We start from the raw sequence: 23,406 nt of genomic DNA, 5'->3' as shown, positions 1-23,406 counted from the left end.
CTCAATATCATGATACATCTAATGACATTCTGAATCTTTAGGGTTACTACCCATTTGTTCTGAAACATTTATTATTTCTAAATCTATTATTTAGAAAATTAAAAGATTTTTTTTCATTTTAGGATTTGAGACTGTGCATGGAACAGCTATTGATACAACCCGCTGACCTCATTCATTCAGACTGCTCCTGTTTTACTTGCACTGTGTGTTATGTGTGTGTGTATTCAGCTCTACACACTTTAATCACATGTGCAGATTCATGGGATCACCACCAGTCAAGACGAAGAACAGTTCTATCTCAAGGACCTTGTGGGCGACCCTAACACAGCCACAGCCACCTATCTTCCACCTCAAGTCCCTTCCCTAAATCCTGGCAACCGCCAATCTGTTCTCATCTCTGTAATTCTGTCATTTCAAGAATGTTATGTGAATGGAGTCAATGTAACCTTTTGAGATTGTCTCCCCCCACTCAGCACAATTCCCTTGAGATCCATCCAAATTGTTGTATTTATCAATAATTTGTTTTTTTTTTTTTTTTTTTTGCGGTACGCAGGCCTCTCACTGCTGTGGCCTCTCCCGTTGCGGAGCACAGGCTCCGGATGCGCAGGCTCGGCGGCCATGGCTCATGGGCCCAGCCGCTCCGCAGCATGTGGGATCCTCCCGGACCGGGGCACGAACCCGCGTCCCCTGCATCGGCAGGCGGACTCTCAACCACTGCGCCACCAGGGAAGCCCAATTTGTTCCTTTTTATTGCTGAGTAGTGCTCCGTAGTGTGGATATATCACGCAAAAATGTGGTTTTTCTTCTTCTTTTTTTACTTTTGGGCCACACCGCACAGCTTGCAGGATCTTAGTTCCCTGACCAGGGAGTGGACCCAGGCCACGACAGTGAAAGTGCTTAGAGTCCTAATTAACCACTGGACCGCCAGGGAATTCCCCAAAATATGATTTTTTTAAAAAATAATTTTTATTTATTTAATTAATATATTTTGTATTTTATTTTAGGCTGCGTTGGGTCTTAGTTGTGGCTCGTGGGATCTTCGTTACAGCATGCAGGATCTTTTGTTGCGGCGTGCGGGCTCCAGAGCACGTTGGCACGCAGGCACAAGCGCACTCTAGTTGAGGCACGTGGGCTCAGTTGTTGTAGCATGCGGGCTTAGTTGCCCTGCAGCATGTGGGATCTTAGTTCCCAGACCAGGGATCAAACCCGAGTCCCCTGCACTGGAAGGCAGATTCTTTACTGCTGGACCACCAGGGAAGTCCCAGTTTCTTTTTTTTATATTTACACCTTTATTCCAATTGGAATCCAACCTTGTATAAGATGTGAGAAATGGATGCAAATTTATTTTTTTTCCTGACCACTACCAACCTCCCCAATACCACTGACCGGTTAACAGAACAGTGATTCTTCACTCTCTTTTCTTTTTCTTTTTTTAAATAAAAGAACCCCTTGAAAATCTGATGAAGATCACCCTTCCTAGAAAAAAATGTACATACATACAGGGGGGTTCATACATGGGACCGAAATTAAGAAACACAAATAAAAATTAAGTTATGATTTTACAGAAGCAGGCAGATAAAAATCATTGGCATCCAGAGGTAGGGAATAAGAGGAGAGATGAGATGGGGTGGGAGGGCAAGCTAAAAGTTGGTCCGTCTACAGGCTTGTCTGCCTTCACTTGGTACCAAGTGGATGTGCTTTACTAGATTTCATTATTTGGAACCTATCTCATTTTCAGCACTTAAATGAACAGTGCCAGAGGCATAATCAAATCTTTTTTTTTTGCCGACCACTATCTTCATCCCCAAAGAATGTGGAATTGGGTCAGTGATTTTCTATATACAGAATTTCTGGAAATATTCTTTTGTGAACTTCTTTTTAATATCAGAGGCTCCAAGAAAGAAGGATGATTATTATTATAAAAGCACTACTATAAGAGGTAATGGGCGGGTTAGTGGACACAGCCATAGGACCAGGGGCCAGGAATCCTGGGTCTGTCTCAGGCGTTCCCACTTCTATTTAACCTCAGAAGACCTGGTGAGCTCTCCTGCCCTATTTCCTTATTGCTAATATGGGGGTTTGGTGACCTCTTTTTATCTCTAAAATTTTCTGAGCTGGGGAAAGGGACATGAGAAAACTCCACCACCGGGTTTCTTCCAGGATCTAGGAACAATTCCCTTTAAACTGGTTGATTTAGAGCAACACGTAGGCATTTTGCTAATTGCTCTGCAGTACACGGAAAACCCCTCCTTGTAAGCAACTAATATGAACACGAGAGACAGAGACCCATATCAACACTTGGTTTACAAATGCCACCTGCACAAATCCTGGCATCAGACAGGTTCTGAGCTCTCAGTTACACCCTAGAAAATAGCAGACATATAGACAGTTTACTGACAGTGTCAGTACAATGTGCTGCTTTGGCCCAAACCACAGAGAGAGGCAGCAGCAGCAGGGAGAGAAATGGAAACCCAAGTGTCATCACTTTCGGTACAAAACCAAAGCTACAGACACCTGGAATACTCTGTGCAATTCTAAGTGCCACATCTCAAGGTGAAAGAATGGAGGTGGACAAAGTCCAGAGAAGGGAAATGAACTGAACAAAGAGATGAACGGGTGTTCCATGTGAGGATGTATTTTTAAAAGTTAGGACCAGGCCAACATAAATTCGGTTCCTGCACGCTGGAATTAAAGGAAATAATAATATGTGAATAAACACACACCTACTAGAGTCTCTGGATTCCAACAAATGGGGCTGGCTTGAAGGTAGAATAACTGTCAAGTTTGGTAAGCATATCCTTTAGGGTCTTAAGTCTCATGAAATATTCACTTCTATGGTGAAAACTTTTAAGAGTGAGGGTGGTTAGACACAACAACAGCTAGAGTGTGGCTGAGAAAGACACAGGTCAAAAATTTAAACCAATTAAGGCAAAACTGGGATACTATACATTTTCCAGGGCTGTGCTGTCCAATGTGGTAGCCACTGGCTGCACAGGGCTTTATAAATTTAACTGAGACAAAACTGAAAATCATTTCCACAGTTCAAGTGCTCAACAGTCACATGTGGCTCAGGCTTCTACCGAGCCAGGCCTTACCCAATAAAAGCCTACTGAGGGGCTTCCCCAGTGGCGCAGTGGTTTAAGAGTCCGCCTGCCAATGCAGCGGACATGGTTTCCATCCCTGGTCTGGAAAGATCCCACATGCTGCGGAGCAACTAAACCTGTGTGCCATAACTACTGAGCCTGTGCCCTACAGCCTGCGAGCCACAACTACAGACGCTCGTGCTCCTAGAGCCCGTGCTCCGCAACAAAGAGAAGCCACCACTCGATGCAACTAGACAAAGCCCGCGTGCAACAACGAAGACCCAACGCAGCCATAAATAAATTAATTAATTAAAAAAAAACCCAAAAAACAAAAAACAGCTTACTGAGTGTACCAAGGCGATCAGAGCCTTGAGATAAATATGCCAGGACCTGCAGGACTGCTTTGAAAGAAATGTCAAGAAGGGAAATCAAGCAAATCCAACCCCAGTAGTCCATAAGCAAAAGGATGCTTCCCAGTGTTAGGAGGCCTCTTGGTTAATGGGAGACTCTGAGAAAACACACTGGAATGGTCTCAAACTTACCATGGTCACTGTACCGCCTCTGCTTCTGGCTTGAAGAAACACTTCTCTGGACTTTGTGGTGAGGAGACTGGCCAGTACTGTTGTTGAGGTCACTGCTTGGCCTAACCTTAGCAAGTGAAAGATTGCTGCTAGAACTGGAATCACTAGCATCCAGCTAAGAGAAAATGAGAAAAACAGAGCAAACCACAACACGAGCCCAAATGGTTTATTATGAAACTAAACTTACAATACACAAACCTCTCATAAGTAGTTCACTGAGAGAGAAGAATCAGTGTACAAAAATGACAACCCTAAACTCAGGCAAAAGTATTTTTCTGACTGCTGGAAAAACTCACACAAGGATAAATATTTACGTTCTTCTTTCCAGGCTTTTTCAAAAAACTTAAAACGGTCTATTTATTTCATCTGATACTTTACATTATTTAAAAACTACTAATGACTATAGGTTAACCTAATGGAAGCCAAATTATTAAAGGTTATCTTAAAGTTAAAATAGCATCTCATAATAGTCATAGGACTTAGATAAGTTATTTGAAGGTAAATTTAAAAATATTATCAAATGTTATACACACTAAAAAAAACTAAGTTTACACGAGCTAATAATTCACAAAAAGGATATTGTAGGTTTTTATCTGATTATTCTTACCTCTGAAGATTTTCTCCCCAACAACAAGTATGTAGCTGTGATTTCATCATATTTCATCTTACTAAGAGATTCTTGAATTTCGTCTTGTGAATATCCCATTCCCACCATAATATCTAAAAGAAGGGTATAATATAGTTTATGTGTTTCGTTTGGTTAAGAAATCATTATGTTACAGGGTAAAATAATTTCCTTTATTTGACCCAAAAGATCACACATTTTCTAACATAAACGGGCAGTTGGCTTATTTCTGAGTTACTGAGTGCTATTACAGGAAACTGCAGATAAGTTCCTAAATATGACAAAACATATAAGCTGATTCATGTAACTTATACTTAACTTCCCATTATCCCCATTTTAGGCACACACATATGAATCAAAACAGAAATATGTTACTTGTACACACACCAACATGCAGGCACAGAATAATTACCTATTCTTTTCTGGTCTGAGATGTCCAGTTCTGGTTCAACAAATGGTTTTAGTTCATCTTCCTCATGCCCTGCATTGATCCATCTGTCCTTCATGATTTGCTGAAAGGTGAACTGTTCATTAGCAGCATAAAATGAAACATTCTGATAATCACAATACTTAGGAAAGTTTATTTTCAACATTTCATCGATTATGGCTCAAAGGATAACTTTTAAAAAATGTCTCAATGTTACTTAAAAAACCCCAGGATAGTATTCAATACGTCATACAAACCAAGCAAAGTTCTAAAAATACTTTAAAGACGCTCCAAAGTTGTTCCTTATTTCCACTTATGAGATTACCTCTAGAGTGCCTCGTTTTATTGGATTTAGCACCAGGAAACGTTTGAGAAGGTTTTCACAGTCTGTGGACATGTAGAAAGGGATTCTGTATTTCCCTCTTAATACTCTCTCTCTCAGTTCCTTTGGGGAGGTAGAGAGGAAAGAAAACTAGTGAGTCAACTTTTAGGTTAAAAAAGAACTCAAAGAACCCCACTGAAACAACAGTAACACATTCACTCTTATCATTTTATAAAATCCTTTTAGCTTTCTGAAGAACGTGGATGCAACCACTTCTTATACCTTTAGGTTCTGTCCATCAAAGGGGAGTGACCCGCTGACTAGAGTGTAAAGAATGACGCCGAGGCTCCACACGTCCACTTCCGGCCCGTCGTATTTCTTGCCCTGGAAGAGCTCTGGGGCTGCATACGGAGGACTGCCACAAAACGTATCCAGTTTACTGCCAACAGTAAATTCATTGCTAAAACCAAAGTCAGCTATTTTAATGTTCATATCAGCATCTAACAATAGATTTTCAGCCTAGAGGGAAAACACCAAGACAAAAATGAAATTTAACCAAAATATAATCAGAACTGTGATAGAATCAGGCATTTCACAAAAGCTTTTTGTAATGATGTAAAGTTAATATATCCTAATGAATAAGAGAACATTCTTTCTAGAGAAAAAAAATAGGAGCTAAATCAGAATTCCTCATTTTTCAGCATTAATAACCAGTAACAGATATGAGGTGTAGTCATCCCTCAGTCTTCTTAGGGGACTGGTTCTAGGACCCCCTGTGGATACCATAATCCATCGTCATACAAAACAGTATAGTACAGCCAGCCCTCCTTAGCCACAGATGCAGAACCCGGGGATATGGAGGCCCGACTGTAAAGACTGATTCTAGCACTAATCATACAGCAAATGTCCACGATCAATAAAATCTTTAAAGAGCTTTTTAAGAATAAGGGGCTTTTAAAAAATAGATACTTGCTTTAGGTGGAGAGCCACATTTCATAAACACTGCTAAGTAAGATGCATAATGGCTATCATTGAGGAGGGAGCATCCTAAACTTCATTCAAGATAGAGATCACAGTCTTTTCCACTTGTTTCAACAAACATTTACCACGTGGCAATTACACACCAGGTGTTGTATTAGTGTCTGGATATATAGACAGACAGGGTCCTGCCCTCAAAAAGCTGACAATTTAGAAAAATAAGCAGCTACACTCTTGGTCCTAACTGCTGTGACAGAGAAGTGGGGAGTCATGGGCCCAGCACTGAAAGGTATGGTACGGCTTCCTAGAGGGGGTGAAACTAAAACCGCTGCCTGGAAGATTAGTTGATAGTAGTGGGCGTGTTAACCAGAGGTATTTCAAGCAGAATAAACAGTGTGAAAACCCTGCTGAGACAGAACACGTTTTCCTCAAGAAACTGAAAGGCAGTGTGTGGTAGAGAGATGCAGAGAGACACAGCTGGGGATGTGGCCATGTCTGAATTACAAAGGGCCAGCCAAGTGACTTGCAGTCAAGAAGTTTGGGTTTGTAACCTAAGGGCAACAGGAAGCCACTGAAAAAGTCATTCAAGCGGGAAATGACAATCCGCGGGCCTCTCCCGTTGCGGAGCACAGCCTCCGGACGCGCAGGCTCAGCGGCCTTGGCTCACGGGCCCAGCCGCTCCGCGGCATGTGGGATCTTCCCGGACCGGGGCACGAACCCGCGTCCCCTGCATCGGCAGGCGGACTCTCAACCACTGAGCCACCAGGGAAGCCCGGGAAATGACAATCTTATTTGTGTTTTTAAAGGGCCATTCTGGTTACAATGTAGGAAACAGACATGGAAGAAAGAGGCAAAATTGGAAGCAGGGAAGACCAGGCAAGAGGCTAGTGCAGTAATCAGGTACGAGATATGCTGGTGGTCTGGACTAGGAGAGTGTGAGTGGGGACAGAAAAGAGTGAACTCAAGTGATACTCAGGAAACAGCAGCAAAAAGACCTGGGGTCTGAGTGGACGGCAGAGTAAAGGAGAGAGAGGCAACTGAAGGACAGTCACCACAATGAGAAATAAAAATTCAAGTTTAGGAAGGAAGAGTTTAGGTGTTGAACTTGCTGAACCCGAGCTACCTGAGGGATGCTGATGTGAAGGTGTCCTTTTGTCAGCTGGACACTAAATCCTAGAAGAGAGCTCTGGCTGCAGGAATGGATCTGGGGGTCATCAGCATATAGGTGGCCACTGCAGCTACTGGAGTGGATGTGAATGCAGCAAGGGTGGGTGAACAGAGAACAAGCAAACTGATAACAGTTATGTGAGGAGAGAGAATAAGTGAATATCAAGTTAAGAGAGAATCTAAACAATGTTTAGAGAAATACAGCTGTGAAGGTGAAGAGGAAAAAAAGGGTGTACCAGGAAGGGGAATCGGGGTGGGGAGGTTTTCTGGTAAAAGAGGGTATAAACTTGAGCATGTTTTTATACATGCTGCTAGTGACACGCCAGCAGAGAGAGAGAGAGAGGGCAGATGAAGAAGGGAGAGATGGGAGGAAACAGAGTGAAGCAGCCTCTGGAGGGACACAGGACCCAGAACACAGAGGGAGGGACAGCAGAGGCACCCCGCTGTCCTGTAACAAGAGGGAAATCCTGAAAGGTTAAGGGTGGATGCAGGTGCAGCTGGGAAAGGAGTCTCTGCCTGGTGTTTCTATTTTCTCTGTGAAATAGGAAACCTTACCCTATGCCAGGAGTGTGGGCAGAGGTGGAGAACCGTGAAGTAGGTCTCATTTAAATAACGCTGCTGTTAACAGGAGAGAATGCTGACTAGAAAAACAGAAAAGGATGCCAGGCAGCACTGAGGACACTGTGCAGGTGAGAGCGTGCACTTCTGGAGGCCCCCATCTGTTTGGTGGTAGGATGATTCTTCTCCAGAGACCAACTATGAGCTGCCTTAACTGAAATGTAAAATATACCTTAGGATTTTTTTTGTTTAATTTAATAACACAGTCTAATCTATGCCTCCTTTGTGTCATGAGCACTGGGAGAACTGAGCACACACAAGGAAAGTGTACAATAGTAAGGGCACTATGACTCACCTTGAGGTCTCTGTGGACGATCCGCTTTTGGTGGCAGTACTGGACTGCAGACACTATCTGGACAGGAGAGATGCAAGGTTATTAGTCATCGCTGGTGCAGACTACTCAGTGAGCACTCACTTCAATGTCTGTGTGGATCTCTAAATATAATTTTCTCATGCTTTGAACTTTTCAATTTGGAGAGATTGAGAGTGAGTGCAAGAAGAGCTAAGTGAGGCTGTTCTTCTGTTCTTTCTAATTTTAACTAGAAAGTCTCTTCTTGAGCCCTGCCCCGAATCAGAAGGCTCTGGTGCAACTTCTGCATGCCCACGTTGTCAACTCAAAACCAAGCCAGCAGTTACGGACTGTCCGCGCTGGGTGTTTATCCAGGTTGGTTCTCCCCAGCCAGTCCCTACGACACTCTCTTCCTTTTGGCTAATGCAGGTTCAAGAACAGCAAAAATGACTTCACTTCTCTGAGGACCAGTTTCCTCTTCCTTAAAATGGAAGGATGAATGTTGTAGTGTATGTGAACTACAAACTATGGAAACTATTATGTGCTTTATCAGTAAGAATCCCTCCTACTCTCAGCAAATGATATGCTTTCATTTAGTCAACTTTTGATTACTCCTGGGATTAGCGCTGTTATTATTATTATTATTTTGGCTGCGCTGTGCAGCTTGTGGGATCTTAGTTCCCCAAGCAGGGATTGAATCTGGGCCCTCGGCAGTGAAAGTGCAGAGTCCCAAACACAGGACTGCCAGGGAATTCCCTGACTGGCACTGTTAAATAACTGCTCTACTGAAATTTCACACTTACTAGTAATTTTTAAGTCTCCTTGTCTAATTAGAAAACTTTTATATCCTTATTATAAAAACTTTAGGAAATACAGAAAAGTACATACAAGAATATGCTTTTAAAACCAGCAAATAGAGATGACATCTTCTGTTATTCTGGTGCATTTGCCTCTAGTCTCTACTTTGGTATTACATATGTGTATTTAAATATATATGATTACACATCTACAAAACTGGTGTTATAATGAAAATACTGCTTGTTTCTCCAAATCATCATCAACTTTGTTGTAAGCAACATGCATGTAACTGCACTGGACACAAAAACTCAGAGAGGGCTGTTCTATTGGTTGCCATTTTGGTTCAGAATAAGCAGCAAGGATAAGTTGGGCTGGGGTTAGGGTGGGAATGATGCCAAAATCAAGGCTTCACTAAGCAGCTTCATACTATATGAAGTGCATATGCAGAAGACCAGCCCACTCATAATCAACTAAAGGTACACAAATTCCAATGCCAAAATATCAGTTTTAAGAGCATCTGTTAACAATTATGCCGTTCTATATTGTCAGCATGAAAACTGGGAAAGTGAAATAGCGATAGATTTGTTTCCCTCAAAGTAACAGGTTTATTGCCTAGGAAGGACATAGGTAAATTTTATCTTACTTCTGCCTGATCAAATTTTCCCTGTTCCCCCCAACCCAGCCCCCATATTGAGATTTCTCTCATAGGTTGTTTTCAAATTCTGCTTCCGAACCAGATTTGACAATGTCCTACCCTTTCTCAAAGAGAATTTCTCTTCTTTTACCTCCAAACAGCTCAAAGCTAACCTGATGCCACAATAACCTGAAAGTACTCAACTTTCAATTATTGCTTTTTTGCTTTCTGCTTTTAAGGTAAAAGCAGTTATTTCCAAAGAAGGCTGACAACCCAGATGTTTCCCAGGTGAAATAAGAATGCACGCCTAATTCACTTCCAGCAACACATGAAATAACAGAGGCAGCAAGACCAGCAACCCGCCCAGAAAGAGCTGAGGAAAGAAGACGGAGCCAGGAACCGCTTCTCTCTCTTTGAAAAGAATGAGAGCTCAGCCAGCATAAATTAAAACAGCATAAACAGTAACAAGGATGAGAGTGGGGAAGGAAATGGGAAGAGGGAAAGCCATCTGCTGATGAATATGGAAAGAAGGGCCTATTTTTGACAGAAAACAGATCAAGCATAGTGTACTCTTGTGTGTGGCATACCTTTCTCTTTGTAATAAATAGGAAAACTTTTTATTTCATCAGAGTAATAATGACATAAACTTTTGGAAGGCATGGCAATTAGAAACAGAGAAAAGTGGAAGCACCAATATGCCTGATCCTTCCAGGTTTAGTAAGTGGACTTAAGGAAATACTATGGCAGGAGAAAAGATTACATTAATTGTAAGCACTGTAAATCAAGCCAGCAATTGTACAAGTACATAAACTCTCTTTCCTGGACCAACTAACAGGTCCCTCAAATAATGCTTCAGAATTTCTGCAGGAAATTATAAGAAGATGTGTGATAAATGTCCAAGTATCCCTGACAAGTCAGACCCCACCTGGGGGATGGGCAGAGATGGAAGAAGAGAGGACAGGTCTAAGCACTGAACTGCTTCCCTGGAGAAAGTCCAGGCTCAAACCTGCTGCTGCCGGCTGGCAAGAGCCTTTTCCTCACAGTCAATAAATCATATTTGCATAAACATTTGCAAGTCAGATAGATTCATCCGAGTGGAAAGGAATTTCAGTTTTATGAGGCAAAAAAATCTTGACTTTTAGGTGGCCAATTTATAAAAATTAAGAGTACAGCTATGGAAAGGGCCAAACAGACTTGTGTTGTAATAAAGAGAAATTTGAGCTTCCTTCCGTAGACCACAGGATAAAATGATATCAGAACTGGAAAGGATTTCAGAATTAATCAAGTATAACTTCCTCTTTTTATAGCTAGAAAAACTGAGGATCAGAGAATTTAAATGATGGCCAAAGTCAATTTCAACTTTGATATTTAACAGGCTTTAATTCAAAGTACCATTGGTACTTTTTTTTTTTTTTTTTTTTGCGGCACGCGGGCCTCTCACTGCTGTGGCCTCTCCCATTGCGGAGCACAGGCTCCGGATGCGCAGGTCCAGCAACCATGGCTCACGGGCCCAGCTGCTCCACGGCATGTGGGATCTTCCCGGACCGGGGCACGAACCCGCGTCCCCTGCATCAGCAGGCGGACTCTCAACCACTGCGCCACCAGGGAAGCCCCATTGGTACTTTTAAATCAAATTAAATTTAAGCAACAGCAAAAGTTAAGAAACTTATTTGTAATTGCTTAACTGTAAACACTAGACTAAGCAAATCAAAAGAGGCAACTGTTAAGAGAAATCTTGAAAACTGGTTAAACTTGCCTTTCTAAATACTGTGAAACCCTTACAGACTCCTATCTATACTTCTACTTTAACAACCTTAAATGTTAATAAAACAAACATTTAAAGGTTCTGAGAGAAATGAGGCTATACTGCCATTTAAATACAGAACTTAAAACTATGGGAGGACAGCGTTAATTTAGAATAAAGTACCTGCTCCTTCCTTTATCTAAATCAGGGGTGGGTAAATTATGGTCTGTAGGCTCAATCTGGCCCACCCTTTGTTTTTGCAAATAAAGTATCACTGGGACACAATCATATGAGTGTATTTATTCACATATTGTCTAAGCTGCTTCTGTGCTACTACAGCAGAGTTAAAGAGCTGCAACAGACTGTATGGCCTACAAAGCCTAAAATATTTACTATCTGGCACTTTACAGAAAGAGTTTGCTGATTCCTAACCTAAGTAAGACCACATCATAATGATTAAGAATTTTAGACCTGTCTCTGACTCAGTGGTAGGTTTCCTACTTGCCAGTCATCAAATTTTGGGCAAATTATTTAGTCTTCCTGTGCCTCAGTTTCCTTATCTTTAGCAAATGGGCATAATACTCTTTACTCACAAGGCTGCTCCAAGATTTACATTAATGTAGGTAAAACACTTATCCCAATATTTAGCAGGTAATGATCAATCAATAAATAGTAATTGTTATTAGAGAGTTAAGTCACCTTTATGCTTAAAACCTATTTATTAAAATGAGTGTCTCTTTAAGGCCATGGGGTACAGCAAGCAAAAAGGTAAGCCATTAATTCACAGGTTAAGTTCTGTTTGGTTTTGGCTTATATAAGACAAAACTAATAATGAATTTTGGGATTGTGTCACTTCTTGCTAAAACTTGGGAATGGTTTTCTTTAATGCAATCTCAAGTGTTTGCAAGGCTCTTGTTTTTTAAGGCTCAACTTTCAAAAAACTAAGGTTAAGAGTGGGACTAAAAAAACCCACAAGAGTGGGACTAAAATCTCAATTACAAAGCTAGAACTAGAACCCATGGTTGCCTCTAGCACAGTGCCTTAGGCATGAAAGCACTTAATAAATTTTTGTTGTGTTGAACTGAATGGCCAAACCCTGATCCATTCTATGGGCCTTATGACATTTATAGAGACAAACACTGGTTTGCTTTAGGGTTTAAGCAAGAAAACATATTAAATCAATAAATTAAAGGTGCAGCAATCCATACCTGTCTAAATTTAGCTCTTGCTTCTTTCTCCTTCATTCTTCCATGTGCAACCAAATAGTCAAACACTTCACCTATAATTGAGAGAAATAAAAGTAAGCAGAAGCCCTACTTCTGAGCATTAACTTTCCCATAAACTGAAAATGTTTCACTTTTAGCAATGCTCTAATTTTTAAAATTTTATTTATTTATTTTGTGGTACGCGGGCCTCTCACTGTTGTGGCCTCTCCCACTGCGGAGCACAGGCTCCGGACGTGCAGGCTCAGCAACCACGGCTCACGGGCCCAGCTGCTCCACGGCATGTGGGATCTTCCCGGACCGGGGCACGAACCCGTGTCCCCTGCATCGGCAGGCGGACTCTCAACCACTGAGCCACCAGGGAAGCCCGCTCTAATTTTAATTTTTAAAATATAGGTATGAAAATAAACAGAAATATGTGGAATCTGAACTAACTTAGCCTTAACGATAGGCAAAGTTTATAGATAAGATCTTTTAAGCTAAAGATAAACCTTAACATTAAATTCTCATGTTTAAATTATAAAACTTTTATTTTAAAGGTTATGTTTCCAGTATGCTTTAATAAAAACTTGGCAATGAAAAGTGAAAGTTAAAATGGTTAAGTGATTTGTGTTAAAAGAAGATGTCTTCACTATAGGACCATGACAAAAAAGCATTTCCTGAATATACTCATTGATTCAACAAATAATTATTGAGTGTCTACTAACTGCTGAGAACCGTTCTAGGCTCTGGGGAAACATAGCAGTGAACAAAGCAAAGTCCTTTTCCTCATGGAGTTTACACTCTAGGAGGGGGTAGACAGATAATAAACAAACAAATGAATATACAGTATATAAGATGATAAAAAGTACTGTGGAGAAAAGTCAGGGGAAAGAAACAGGAAGTGTGTCTGTGTGTGTAAGCATTGTGCTGACTACTGTGAGGGAGTGGACACTAGTTATCTGGGAGAAAGATTCTAGACAGAGACAAGAGCAAGGAGGCCACGAAGGCTGGAGAAGCGTGAACAAGGGAAAAGGGAGGTAGTGAACGAGCACAGAGATGGTAGGAGAAGCGAGAACAAGAAGAGTCCTGTGGGTGCTTTTCTAAGTGAGAGGAGAAGCAGAGGAGAATATGAAATGACTGGCTTCTGGCTGCTAGAGGGAGAAGAGGGTTAGGGCTGAGGAAGGGACCGGGAAACCGACTGGGACGAGCGCAATATTCAGGACAAGAGAGAGGGTGGCCGGGCCTAGAGTGGGAAATGGCAGTGGTGCTGACAAGTGGGGAGATTCAGGACACAGTGCAAAGGAAAAGCCAATAGAACTCACTGGTGGACGTCTAGGTGGTAGTTTACACAGTATTAATTCCTCAGGGAAGAGAAGTGACATTTCAAGGAACCTATCAGTGCTGCCAATTGCTTATCAATTTGGAGTAAAGAAACACCTCTGAAATCAACAAAGACTACTAATTTAGCAAACTGGATATAAAATGTGTTTGGGAAAAAAATCACATTTACTTCATACAAATAAAGAATATTTCCATCAGCTTAGTGACAACAGTTAACTAAAATATTTTGATACTTAAAAAACGCTTAGTTTCAGGACTTAAATATTGTTGAGGAAAAGGTTATTCTGAACTGTACATTAATATCTCTGACTTAAACTTTTAGCCCTAACTTTGAATAAATTTTAAAATAATAAATGGGTATAAATATTTTCAAGTTATCACTGACTGCCTAATGATCTTTTAAAAGGAATTACCTATTGTTAATTTACATTACACAATTCATTTAACTATGATGAATTATAAAATTAAATGTCAGCTCAGTAAAATGTCAGTATTTTCTACGAGAATGACCTTTCTATTTGCAGAATAATATACTATGTCAAAACAAGTGGTTAAAAAGTGAAAACAAAGATGCGTGCATAACATATGGAACAGTTTTGACTTTTTAGAAAAACGTAATGGATTAAACCCAGTAGTTGTAGAGTCACACAGATAAAGTCCAAGTCTGTCAATATAATTTTAAGGTATTTTAAAATTCAAATGCAATATAAATCTGTTAAGAGATTTTGGAACCATAAACTCACAGTCACTAAGTTATAAACCAGAAATACAACCCAGATCGCTTATTTTTCCCCTTATTAAAAATGCATTAACACTCAGATTAAGCAGCTGAATTGGAAACCTCTCAAGGCTATTATTTATTAGGAGAAAAAATTGCAAACAGTGGCTCTCCCTGCCCAGGTCACGGCCCATGTGGTTGATGAAAGGACACTGGACAGGACAGTTCAGAAAGCCCTTGGTTTTAGTTCAGGTCCTGCCACTATAACCAGTGATGAAACCACTGGCATAGAAAAACCATTCAGAGCTTTAGGTTCATCTGTAAAAATTAGGCAATTGCCCTGGATGACTTCTAAGATTCCTTCCAATTCTAAAATTCCATGATTGTACCAAATTGAAAAATATGAGGCTGGGGAGGAGTAGGTAACCATTTTTTTAAAAATTTTATTTATTTATTTAGGCTGCGTGGGGTCTTAGTTGCAGCATGCGGGCTTCTTGGTCGTGGCATGCAGACTCTTAGTTGCGGCATGCGAAATCTCAGCTGCGGCACGCATGTGGGATCTAGTTCCCCGACCAGGGATGGAACCTGGGCCCCCTGCATTGGGAGCACGGAGTCTTACCCACTGGACCACCAGGGAAGTCCCTAGGTAGCCAATTTAATGAAACGTTTGTTGTTCAAAATGGCAAACGTATCAACAATAAAACAGCTGCCCTGGAGATGGTGCTTTGTTGAGCTGATTAAAACAAATGGCCCAAGCCAATAAACCACCACCACCACCAATCAGTGCTGTTATAATGCTGAGCAACGGCACTGAGCCCTCAAAGGAGGGCTGTGCTCCCGTGCCCAGTAAGAAGCTCAGAGACATGTAACTTATGAGGTCACACTGCCAATGACAGGCACTGGCTGGATCGACTCCATGTCTGTCTTTTCTGGAGTCCATCCTCCTCCTGGATGGACACTTCTCAGATTCTCAGATGTTTCTGACTTTTCCTACACAGAGCAATCATCTAGGACCCTGGTACCTAAAATAGATGGGAACGGAAAGCCGTGACTGACTGACCAATCAGTAGAGGCTATATGGTGTCGGAAGGCTGGGCTCCAGGCCTGGCAACATGACCACAGTGAGATTTCCCAGCCTCCAATTCCTCAAGGGTAAAAGCCCATCGCTCACTGCCTGGCCACATCACCGAGGCATTGTGAAAGTCAAAGGAGACCAGGTAAGAGAAAAAAGCACTTGTACACTGCAGTGGCTACACAAATGAAAAGATTATGAACCGTAAGATGAGTAGATAGCATTCGAACTCCGTATAGACTTATGGTTCTACAATTAACCTTCAGCTCTTCCTACTGCTCAACTGCGAAAATCCCAACTAAATTCTCAAACCACACATTTAAAAGATGAAGCACACAACTAATTATGAATTAGGAGTATGAAAAAGTGGTGCCAGGGGTGTGCCTGCTCTGCCCACAACAGGTTTACAATCTTTTATTTAATGGTTAACTCACCACAGTGAGGCTGTGATTCAACTTTCTGTCTCCAGGTTCTGCATCCTGGATCAAAGTGCTAACAAAACAAAACTCTACTATAATCAAAACAATTTAATCTATACTGTAGAGTTAAATAGAGTATGTCTCCAGTAGTTTATAATTTCATTAATTCAGTTCAATTCTTATTTGCTGAGTATCTGCTATGTGCCAGGCACTATGCTAGAGACAGGGAACATACAAAGACAAACAAGAAAGCTTCTGCCTTTCACAAACAATGAAAACTCACACACAGTCCAAAAACTACAAGCATAGCCCAACAATAACCCTAAAATAAAAATCTTTGTAAAAGATAACAGCGATATACATTCATTTCATAAAAATGTCTACATGTATACAACCTTACAGGCAAATAATTACCAGTCCTTAATCTTTATTTTAGGGAAGTCTAACCATAAACACGGTGAACACCATTTCTGGCCTTGGGAAATGATGGACACCAATGACATAAAAATCTGATAAAGACATCCATCCAACATGCAGTACACATTTATTTCAAATAGGCTAATGCACTGATAGTTTTGAAAATTCAAGTACTGGAACAAACAAAATGTGCTATATATACACAATGGAATATTATTCAACCTTGATAAAGAAAGAAATTCTGACACAGGCTACTAAATGGATGAACCTTAAGGACATTACGCTAAGTGAAACAGGAAGTCACAAAAGGACAAATATTGTATGATCCCACTCATATGAGGTCCCTAGAGTAGTCAAATTCATACAGAAAGAAAGCAGAATGGTGGTTGCCAGGGGCTGGGTGGAGAGAGGATGGGGAGTTACTGTTTAATGGAGACAGAGTTTCATTTTGGGAAAATGAAAAAGTTCTGAAGATGGATGATGATAATGGTTAACAATGTGAATGTACTTAATGCCACAGAACTATACACCTGAAATGGTTAAAACAGTAAATTTTATGTTATACCATAATAAAAAAAATTCAAGTATTTGCATATTATCAATTAATGATGCTAATAATGAAACACTTAATAGCAACCCACAGAACTGCTAGGAATCAGCCTTCCTGATTCTCATTCTAGTGTATTATGATTCTGAATGTTAAGTGAAACTTTAACAATTATCCGTGTGGGCTGTGTGGTTGTGTATTCTTCTAAAAGGGAAGAAAGAAAGAAAAACAATTTATAAATTTCTTACCTCCACTGGCATACTCCATGATTAGGTAGAGTGTTTTGTCAGTTTCAATGACTTCGAATAACTTCACTAGGGGAGGGGAGAAGATACAGGAGAAAAAGAAACAAATGTCCATATGCACAGTACTATGTACATATAAACTATAACTACAAAAAGTAACTTTTTCCTGTTAAAGATTTTAATAGCTGGCCCTCTAAAAAATTCTTTTAGGAAAATTTATAATATATTACAACAGCAGAAAAGATTTTATAAAAACATGGAATTCCATAAAAATAAACATAGTTTCTGGGTGCTCAAACGGTGTAACTTCAGGGTGCACTCAAGCAGTCTAGTGAAGTGTATCTGCTCTCATTTCATCCTCCTGTATTACGTCTATATCTGTTCTATTCCTAAAAGTGCAAGTCCATTCACTTGTCATTATGGCTGTAAGGATACATATAATTCCACTTGAGACTTCTGTTGCTTGGGAAACATCACAATTCTCAGAGAACAAGGTCCTTTTGTTTCTTTTCTTTTTCTTAAAGATGTATTTTATTTTATTTTATTTATTTATTTTGGCTGTGCCATGCAGGATCTTAGCTCCCCGACCAGGGATCCAACATGAGCCCCTGGCAGTGAGAGTGCGGAGTCCTAACCACTGAACTGCCAGGGAATTCCTAAGGAGGTTCTTTTGTTTCTATTCTAAAGCCAGAGATGGCAAAGTAGAAGGGATTATACTATAAATAATTGAAAAGAACTTTTCAAAAAGAATTATTTTCAATGGGTCAGTGTGACTACTATAGCAGTCTCTTGTTACAGATACAAATAATATTTCTATTACTGCTAATTCATAAAACCATAACAAATCAATCAGAAATATAAAAGTTTTAAATGAAACTGAAGTTACTCTCTCAAGCTATCAGATCACTATCTCCTGTATCTACTTTGGTAATACATACGTTACAATTAAATTTAGCAAAAAAGGGAGCAGCGAGGGAGAATGCTAATCTCTTATATTGTGGGTTATTTTCTGATGCTTTAACACAGAGTATTAGATCAAATAAAGTACCTTACACAGTATTGGATGTGTTTGTCGAACTGGTGAATAAAAGTATCATATCATTTTTAAGATGATATATGTTCAGGCTGTTAAGAAAAATTATTTAAAGAAATTTAAGGCATATATGCTGGTAAACCATCAACATATAAATAACAGCTTTCTAAAATTCCAATGCAAGGGGAATTCCCTGGCAGTCCAGTGGTTAGGACTCCTAGCTTCCACTGCAGGGGGCTGGGGTTCGATCCCTGGTCAGGGAACTAAGATCATACAAACCACGTGGCCCGGCCAAAAAAATAAAATAAAATAAAATAAAATAAAATAAAATAAAATAAAATAAAATTCCAATGCAAATACTGGCTCTTCTGCGTAAACTATTTTAATCCAATGGGAATTTAAATTTTTAGAAATTTATATTTTCAAAGATGTCATTTAGTAGTAAGTATAGAGAACTCTAATCAGGGTACAACGTAAGTAATTAAAAAACAAAACAAAAAGGTTTAAGTTAGCTAGTTCTTGGCAGTATTTTTTTGGTGGGAAGTTGGAATTTGAAATCCAGAGTTGGCTAGCTAGTTCCCTATTGCTTTCAAAATATGATTCAATATACCAGTATTTTCTTAGGAACACAGCTAGAGCAGAAAGTTTTACACCTTTGAAAATCGTAACTCTAACTTACTATAATTCCCTCTTCTCTATCTATAAATTAAGTACAATTATGACATTTTCTAATATATTAAAAATTAGAAAATTATAATCTGATTACATATGTTTCTACTGAATTAAAGCTTTACATTAATCTTTTAACCTATCTTTAGTAATTTCAAAAAGTTAACAAAAATGATCAATATATATACACATATATATTCTAAAAGTGTACCTGGGCTGGGAGAAGGGAAGAAATTTCCTGTCACTCCTGGAATATACGTTTAGCTTTATGACATACTTTCAAGAATGCATTTAGACCCAAAAGTATTTAAGAAAGCAGAAAGTACCTATGTTTGGATGATTTAAAATCTTCATTATTCTTACTTCTCTGAAGAGCTAAAAAACAAACACACACACAATTCCCCCAATACAGGTTATTAAACATTATATTTATATTCCATGGTTGCAATATAAATTTTCTCTTAGATAATTGATTCACTGATAATGCTTCGTAGTCCACATCTAAGAAATGGAAATCCAGGGTAATTATGAAGTCGTTTTGTTACCTAATACTAAATACTTTAATTTTATCCCAGAAGAGGATGATATTTTGCTATTGTGAATTATACTCTGAATCATATTTTGCTATCTTGAACACAGACATCAGATTTAAACAGGAATAGTTTGTGATTAGACTTACTGTGATTCAGTAACTACCTAGGGGTTCTAATTCCGCAAATCAAAACTTGTATAGTCACAATGAACTGCATCATGATAATTCCAAGTAATTCTATAAGAAGATTTTGAATAAAACCACTTCAAGCTGACTACCCATCACACAGAATAAGGGGAAATAGTAAACTGTTGCACAAACACCTGCTGTGAGTTCAGAGGCAGGTCACAGCATTAGGGCCTGGGCTAATATGAGATTTCAGAAAATAACAGAATTTTACAGGTCATCTTATACAACCCTCCTGCAAACAAATGGAAACCAGAAAAAGAGAGGAAAAGATCTTCCAAGGTCCTACTATCTTTTCATGGGGAATATGGCCAGAACTAGTCTCCCAGCACCCAGTATACTATACAGCCTACAGGAGGCAAGGCTGGAACGTGGTTTGGGAAACGAGCAGCAGCTGGCTATGGGAAAAGGAAGTTGGGGCTCTCCCTGCGTTTGTCCTTGTCCACCAGGTCTGATCTAGAACTGAATCAGCAGCTAACAGCTGAAAGGCATGGTATCTGACCTACAGACAGCTCAGAGCTTAAAAACATGTAATCAAGATGAAGAGCCTTCCTGTCTAGAATATTGGATCATCCCTAAAGGCAGGAGCACTTTTATCTCCAACATAAATACTTCCTATTGCTGTTGTGGTCATTCCCACATTTTCTGTTCTGAGATGAGAAGATAGCCTCCCTGACAACCATTCAGGCTTGAGTTCTTTCTTAATTTCCCTCTGTCAAGCTAACACAGGAATCTCGTTTTTCCAATCCATCATAGTTGGACTTGTAGCTATAATTTGAACCTCCCAGTTATTTCTACAAATGCTAAATTAGAAGAGCGCCAAGTTGGATATCATACTAACACAGCTTAGGACACTGCATTTAGAATGAAACCCTGACCACGGCCATGGCAGCCTCTGCCTACCCTCCAACCTCAGCTCCAGCCACCCTGATTTCTCTCAGATATTAGAACATACTAAGCTCTTTCCCTCCTTAGAGTCTTTTTTCCTTTTCATCCTTCAAGACTCAGGCAGATTCTCTAAAAACCTCATCTAAGTAGGTCTCCTTTGTTTTACATCATAGCAATCTTTACTTCCTTCCTAGACTGTCTTTCAAGTTGTGATAATACATTTCTGTTTCCCAGTTCACTGTTGTCTGTCCTCATCCACAGTGAGCACGTCTGTCTCCCTTCACTACTGCATCCTTGAAACCAAGCCTGGCCCACAACAGGAACTCATTTGTTTGACAAATGCCTGCAGGAAAGTTCTAACTACCAAGAAGTGTGGTCTGAGCCAGGCTCCTTAGCATTCTAATGACCACACTGCTTTGAAATCCTGAGCAGCAGAATGCCTATTACAGGGTTGTCGTAGTTCTGCTGGCAAGAGAGGTCAAATGAAAGCGATTGTTTTTTAAATCCCTACTAGCAGTGCAGCACTAAAACATCAGAGCTAAAGTGATTAGAACCAAAGAGCAGGAAAAAAAAATGTAATACTATAGGGATTCAAGGGAGGGAGAGCTCACTTATGTCTGGGGTAGTGGGCACCATGGAGGTAACTGGATTTATGCAGTTGAAAATGGGCTGGCTATGTGTGCTCCATATATGTGAGCAAAGACAGGGAGGTGCAACCAATTAAGACTAAAGAAGACCAACACATCACTAGATCTGAAATGGGCCTTGAGAATCTCACCTTTCAACCACCACCCCAGGTGTGGTGGTTTTCAAACAGGTCCACAAATCCTTTGACAATCCTCCCCTCAAAAGGCAGAACTTAATACCCCTCCCTTTGTGCGTGGGCTGCACTGAGTGACTTGCTTCTAATGAACAGAGTAAGGCAGAGGCAATGGTGAGGGGACTTCAGAGGCTGACTAGGTCGTAAAAGGCACTGGGACTCCCTCCTTGCTCTCACAGATCACTTCCTTGCATGTCGTGAGCACACTGAGCACCTCAATGGACAGGCCCAGATGGCAAGGAAATGAGGACTCATACCCACAGCTGGTGAGGAACTGCAGGCCCTAGACAAAAGCCAGGGGAGAGGGCCTTTTGGAAGTGGGTACACCAGCCCCAATCAAATCTTTGGATGCTGCATCTGTGGCTCTCACCCAAAATCTCTTGAGAGCACCTAAGCCAGAACCATCCAACTAAGTCACTCCCAAACACATGACTCACAGAAACTGTGAGATGACACACGGTTGTAAGTTGCTAAGTTCTGGAGTAATTTTTAGAGAGTAGTAGTACACTACCGGTAACACACTGAAGTTTGAAACCCCCTGAGTTACATACAGCAGAGGTCACACCAAGGGCTGCGTTGTGAAAACAGAGGAAAGGTGAGTGGCACCAGATAGAAGGATGAATAGTACAAGCTTACGCTGTAGAAAGAATAGCCAAAGGTTCCCTAGCAGGGTAGTGTCAGGGTATTACCAAAATAACTTTACACATCTGCCTCTATCAGAATTATACATCAGGTAGAAATGAGTTCATAAACTCTATACCAAGTTAATCAAAGGGGGTGGGGAGAGGAAGCAAAAAGCTAATAGTGATCAAGTGTCACCTCTGTCTGAAGCTCAGCGCTAGATGCTTCACGTCTATGATCCTCTCTGACTTAATTTTCACAACTCTGTCAGGTGACTACGGTCATCTCCAATGTACAGGAGAGGAGGACTAAGAAAGTTAAGAAACTCGATCAGGTTCTCTCAGCTAACACGTGTCGGAGTCCAGAGTCTGAGGTGTCTGACTCCAGAGTCCACACTCATCTCACGAGTCCAAGCAGCCACCTTTGAAATGTACAAGTAAAACAACTGACAGATTACAAGCTGGCAATACAGAGAATCCAGAGCAACAGGTGGGTACTGGCACAGAATTGTTTTAAAAGTTGACAATTTGCATATATGGTTAAAATGCCAGAGATTTCATTTATTTATCAACTGTGAACCTGATGGCTGAAGATAAATTTGGATATAAATAATTTATTGAAAAGAAAACATGAACTTTAAGCAAAGTCCCTACTAGGATTGTACAACATATTTTTAAGTTTTGCTACTATAAAAGGACATTTAAATAGGACGTTCACCTATTTCTACTATCTTATTTCTCTACATTCCCTTTCAACCTTATGCAGATGCTAGTTGTAAAAAATAAAATGAAATAACACAGAAATGTGTAAAGTGAAAGAGCTCTCTCCTCATCGACTAATCTCCACCCTCTACACATCTTTCCATTTTTATGTCCTTTAGGAACTGGTAGACAGGAGGAGAACAAACATCTCTAAAGGCAAAGACGTGGACCCTGGTGACGAGAACACTAAACACACTAACCTACAGCACCACAGAGTAAAGGGATGTCCCCAAAGCCTGCACCGAGGATGCACAGGAATTATCCTTGGGAAAAACAACTTTACCAACTGATATAAAAATAAAATGAGCATATAAGAGACAGCATAGGGTAGGGTGAGATGTTATCATAGTCATCAAACTGTGATCTAAATCATCATGACCAAAGTGTTCAGACTTGCTTCTCCAGATATATAGGTATGAGACAGAATGAACAGGCCAAAGGTTGAGAGCCTGTGCTTTTCATGGCAGCTGAGTGACACGCTGGATGACAACTCATGTATTAGAAATAACGGACAGGAATATAATCGCCAACCTTTTCTTTACTAGGAAAGAGGTGAACTGTAAATCAAGATTGTGAGTAATTATTAGCTGCCTTGGATGAAGAGAAGGAGATACAGGTAAGAAGCATTCAGGGGGTAAGGGAGAGGGAGGCAGAGTTGAAGCTGAC

At 40.3% G+C, this 23,406-nt stretch overlaps 1 protein-coding gene across 7 annotated transcripts in view; it reads right to left on the bottom strand.

The window, feature by feature from the left end:
• Nucleotides 1-23,406, bottom strand: part of MARK3 (microtubule affinity regulating kinase 3) — a 108,297-nt gene that overhangs the window by 22,696 nt on the left and 62,195 nt on the right. For 4 of the 7 annotated variants that reach the window (XM_029239638.1, XM_029239640.1, XM_029239639.1 and 1 more), the window contains exons 4-12: nucleotides 19,259-19,307; nucleotides 17,234-17,299; nucleotides 12,475-12,545; nucleotides 8,097-8,153; nucleotides 5,321-5,557; nucleotides 5,042-5,161; nucleotides 4,702-4,801; nucleotides 4,272-4,384; nucleotides 3,626-3,779 (exon numbers count right to left, since the gene is read on the bottom strand). In XM_029239638.1, the coding sequence (XP_029095471.1) occupies nucleotides 3,626-3,779; nucleotides 4,272-4,384; nucleotides 4,702-4,801; nucleotides 5,042-5,161; nucleotides 5,321-5,557; nucleotides 8,097-8,153; nucleotides 12,475-12,545; nucleotides 17,234-17,299; nucleotides 19,259-19,307 (967 nt within the window). The remainder of the gene's footprint in view (nucleotides 1-3,625; nucleotides 3,780-4,271; nucleotides 4,385-4,701; nucleotides 4,802-5,041; nucleotides 5,162-5,320; nucleotides 5,558-8,096; nucleotides 8,154-12,474; nucleotides 12,546-17,233; nucleotides 17,300-19,258; nucleotides 19,308-23,406) is intronic. The other 3 variants (XM_029239641.1, XM_029239643.1, XM_029239644.1) reach the window with 1 other exon arrangement.

The sequence above is a fragment of the Monodon monoceros genome, unplaced genomic scaffold, assembly GCF_005190385.1.
Source record: "Monodon monoceros isolate NGI ecotype Baffin Bay Population unplaced genomic scaffold, NGI_Narwhal_1 Super_Scaffold_21, whole genome shotgun sequence".
Classification (NCBI taxonomy): domain Eukaryota; kingdom Metazoa; phylum Chordata; class Mammalia; order Artiodactyla; family Monodontidae; genus Monodon; species Monodon monoceros.
Note: the sequence above shows the minus strand (reverse complement) of the source record. Positions and strands in the feature narration are given on the sequence as shown.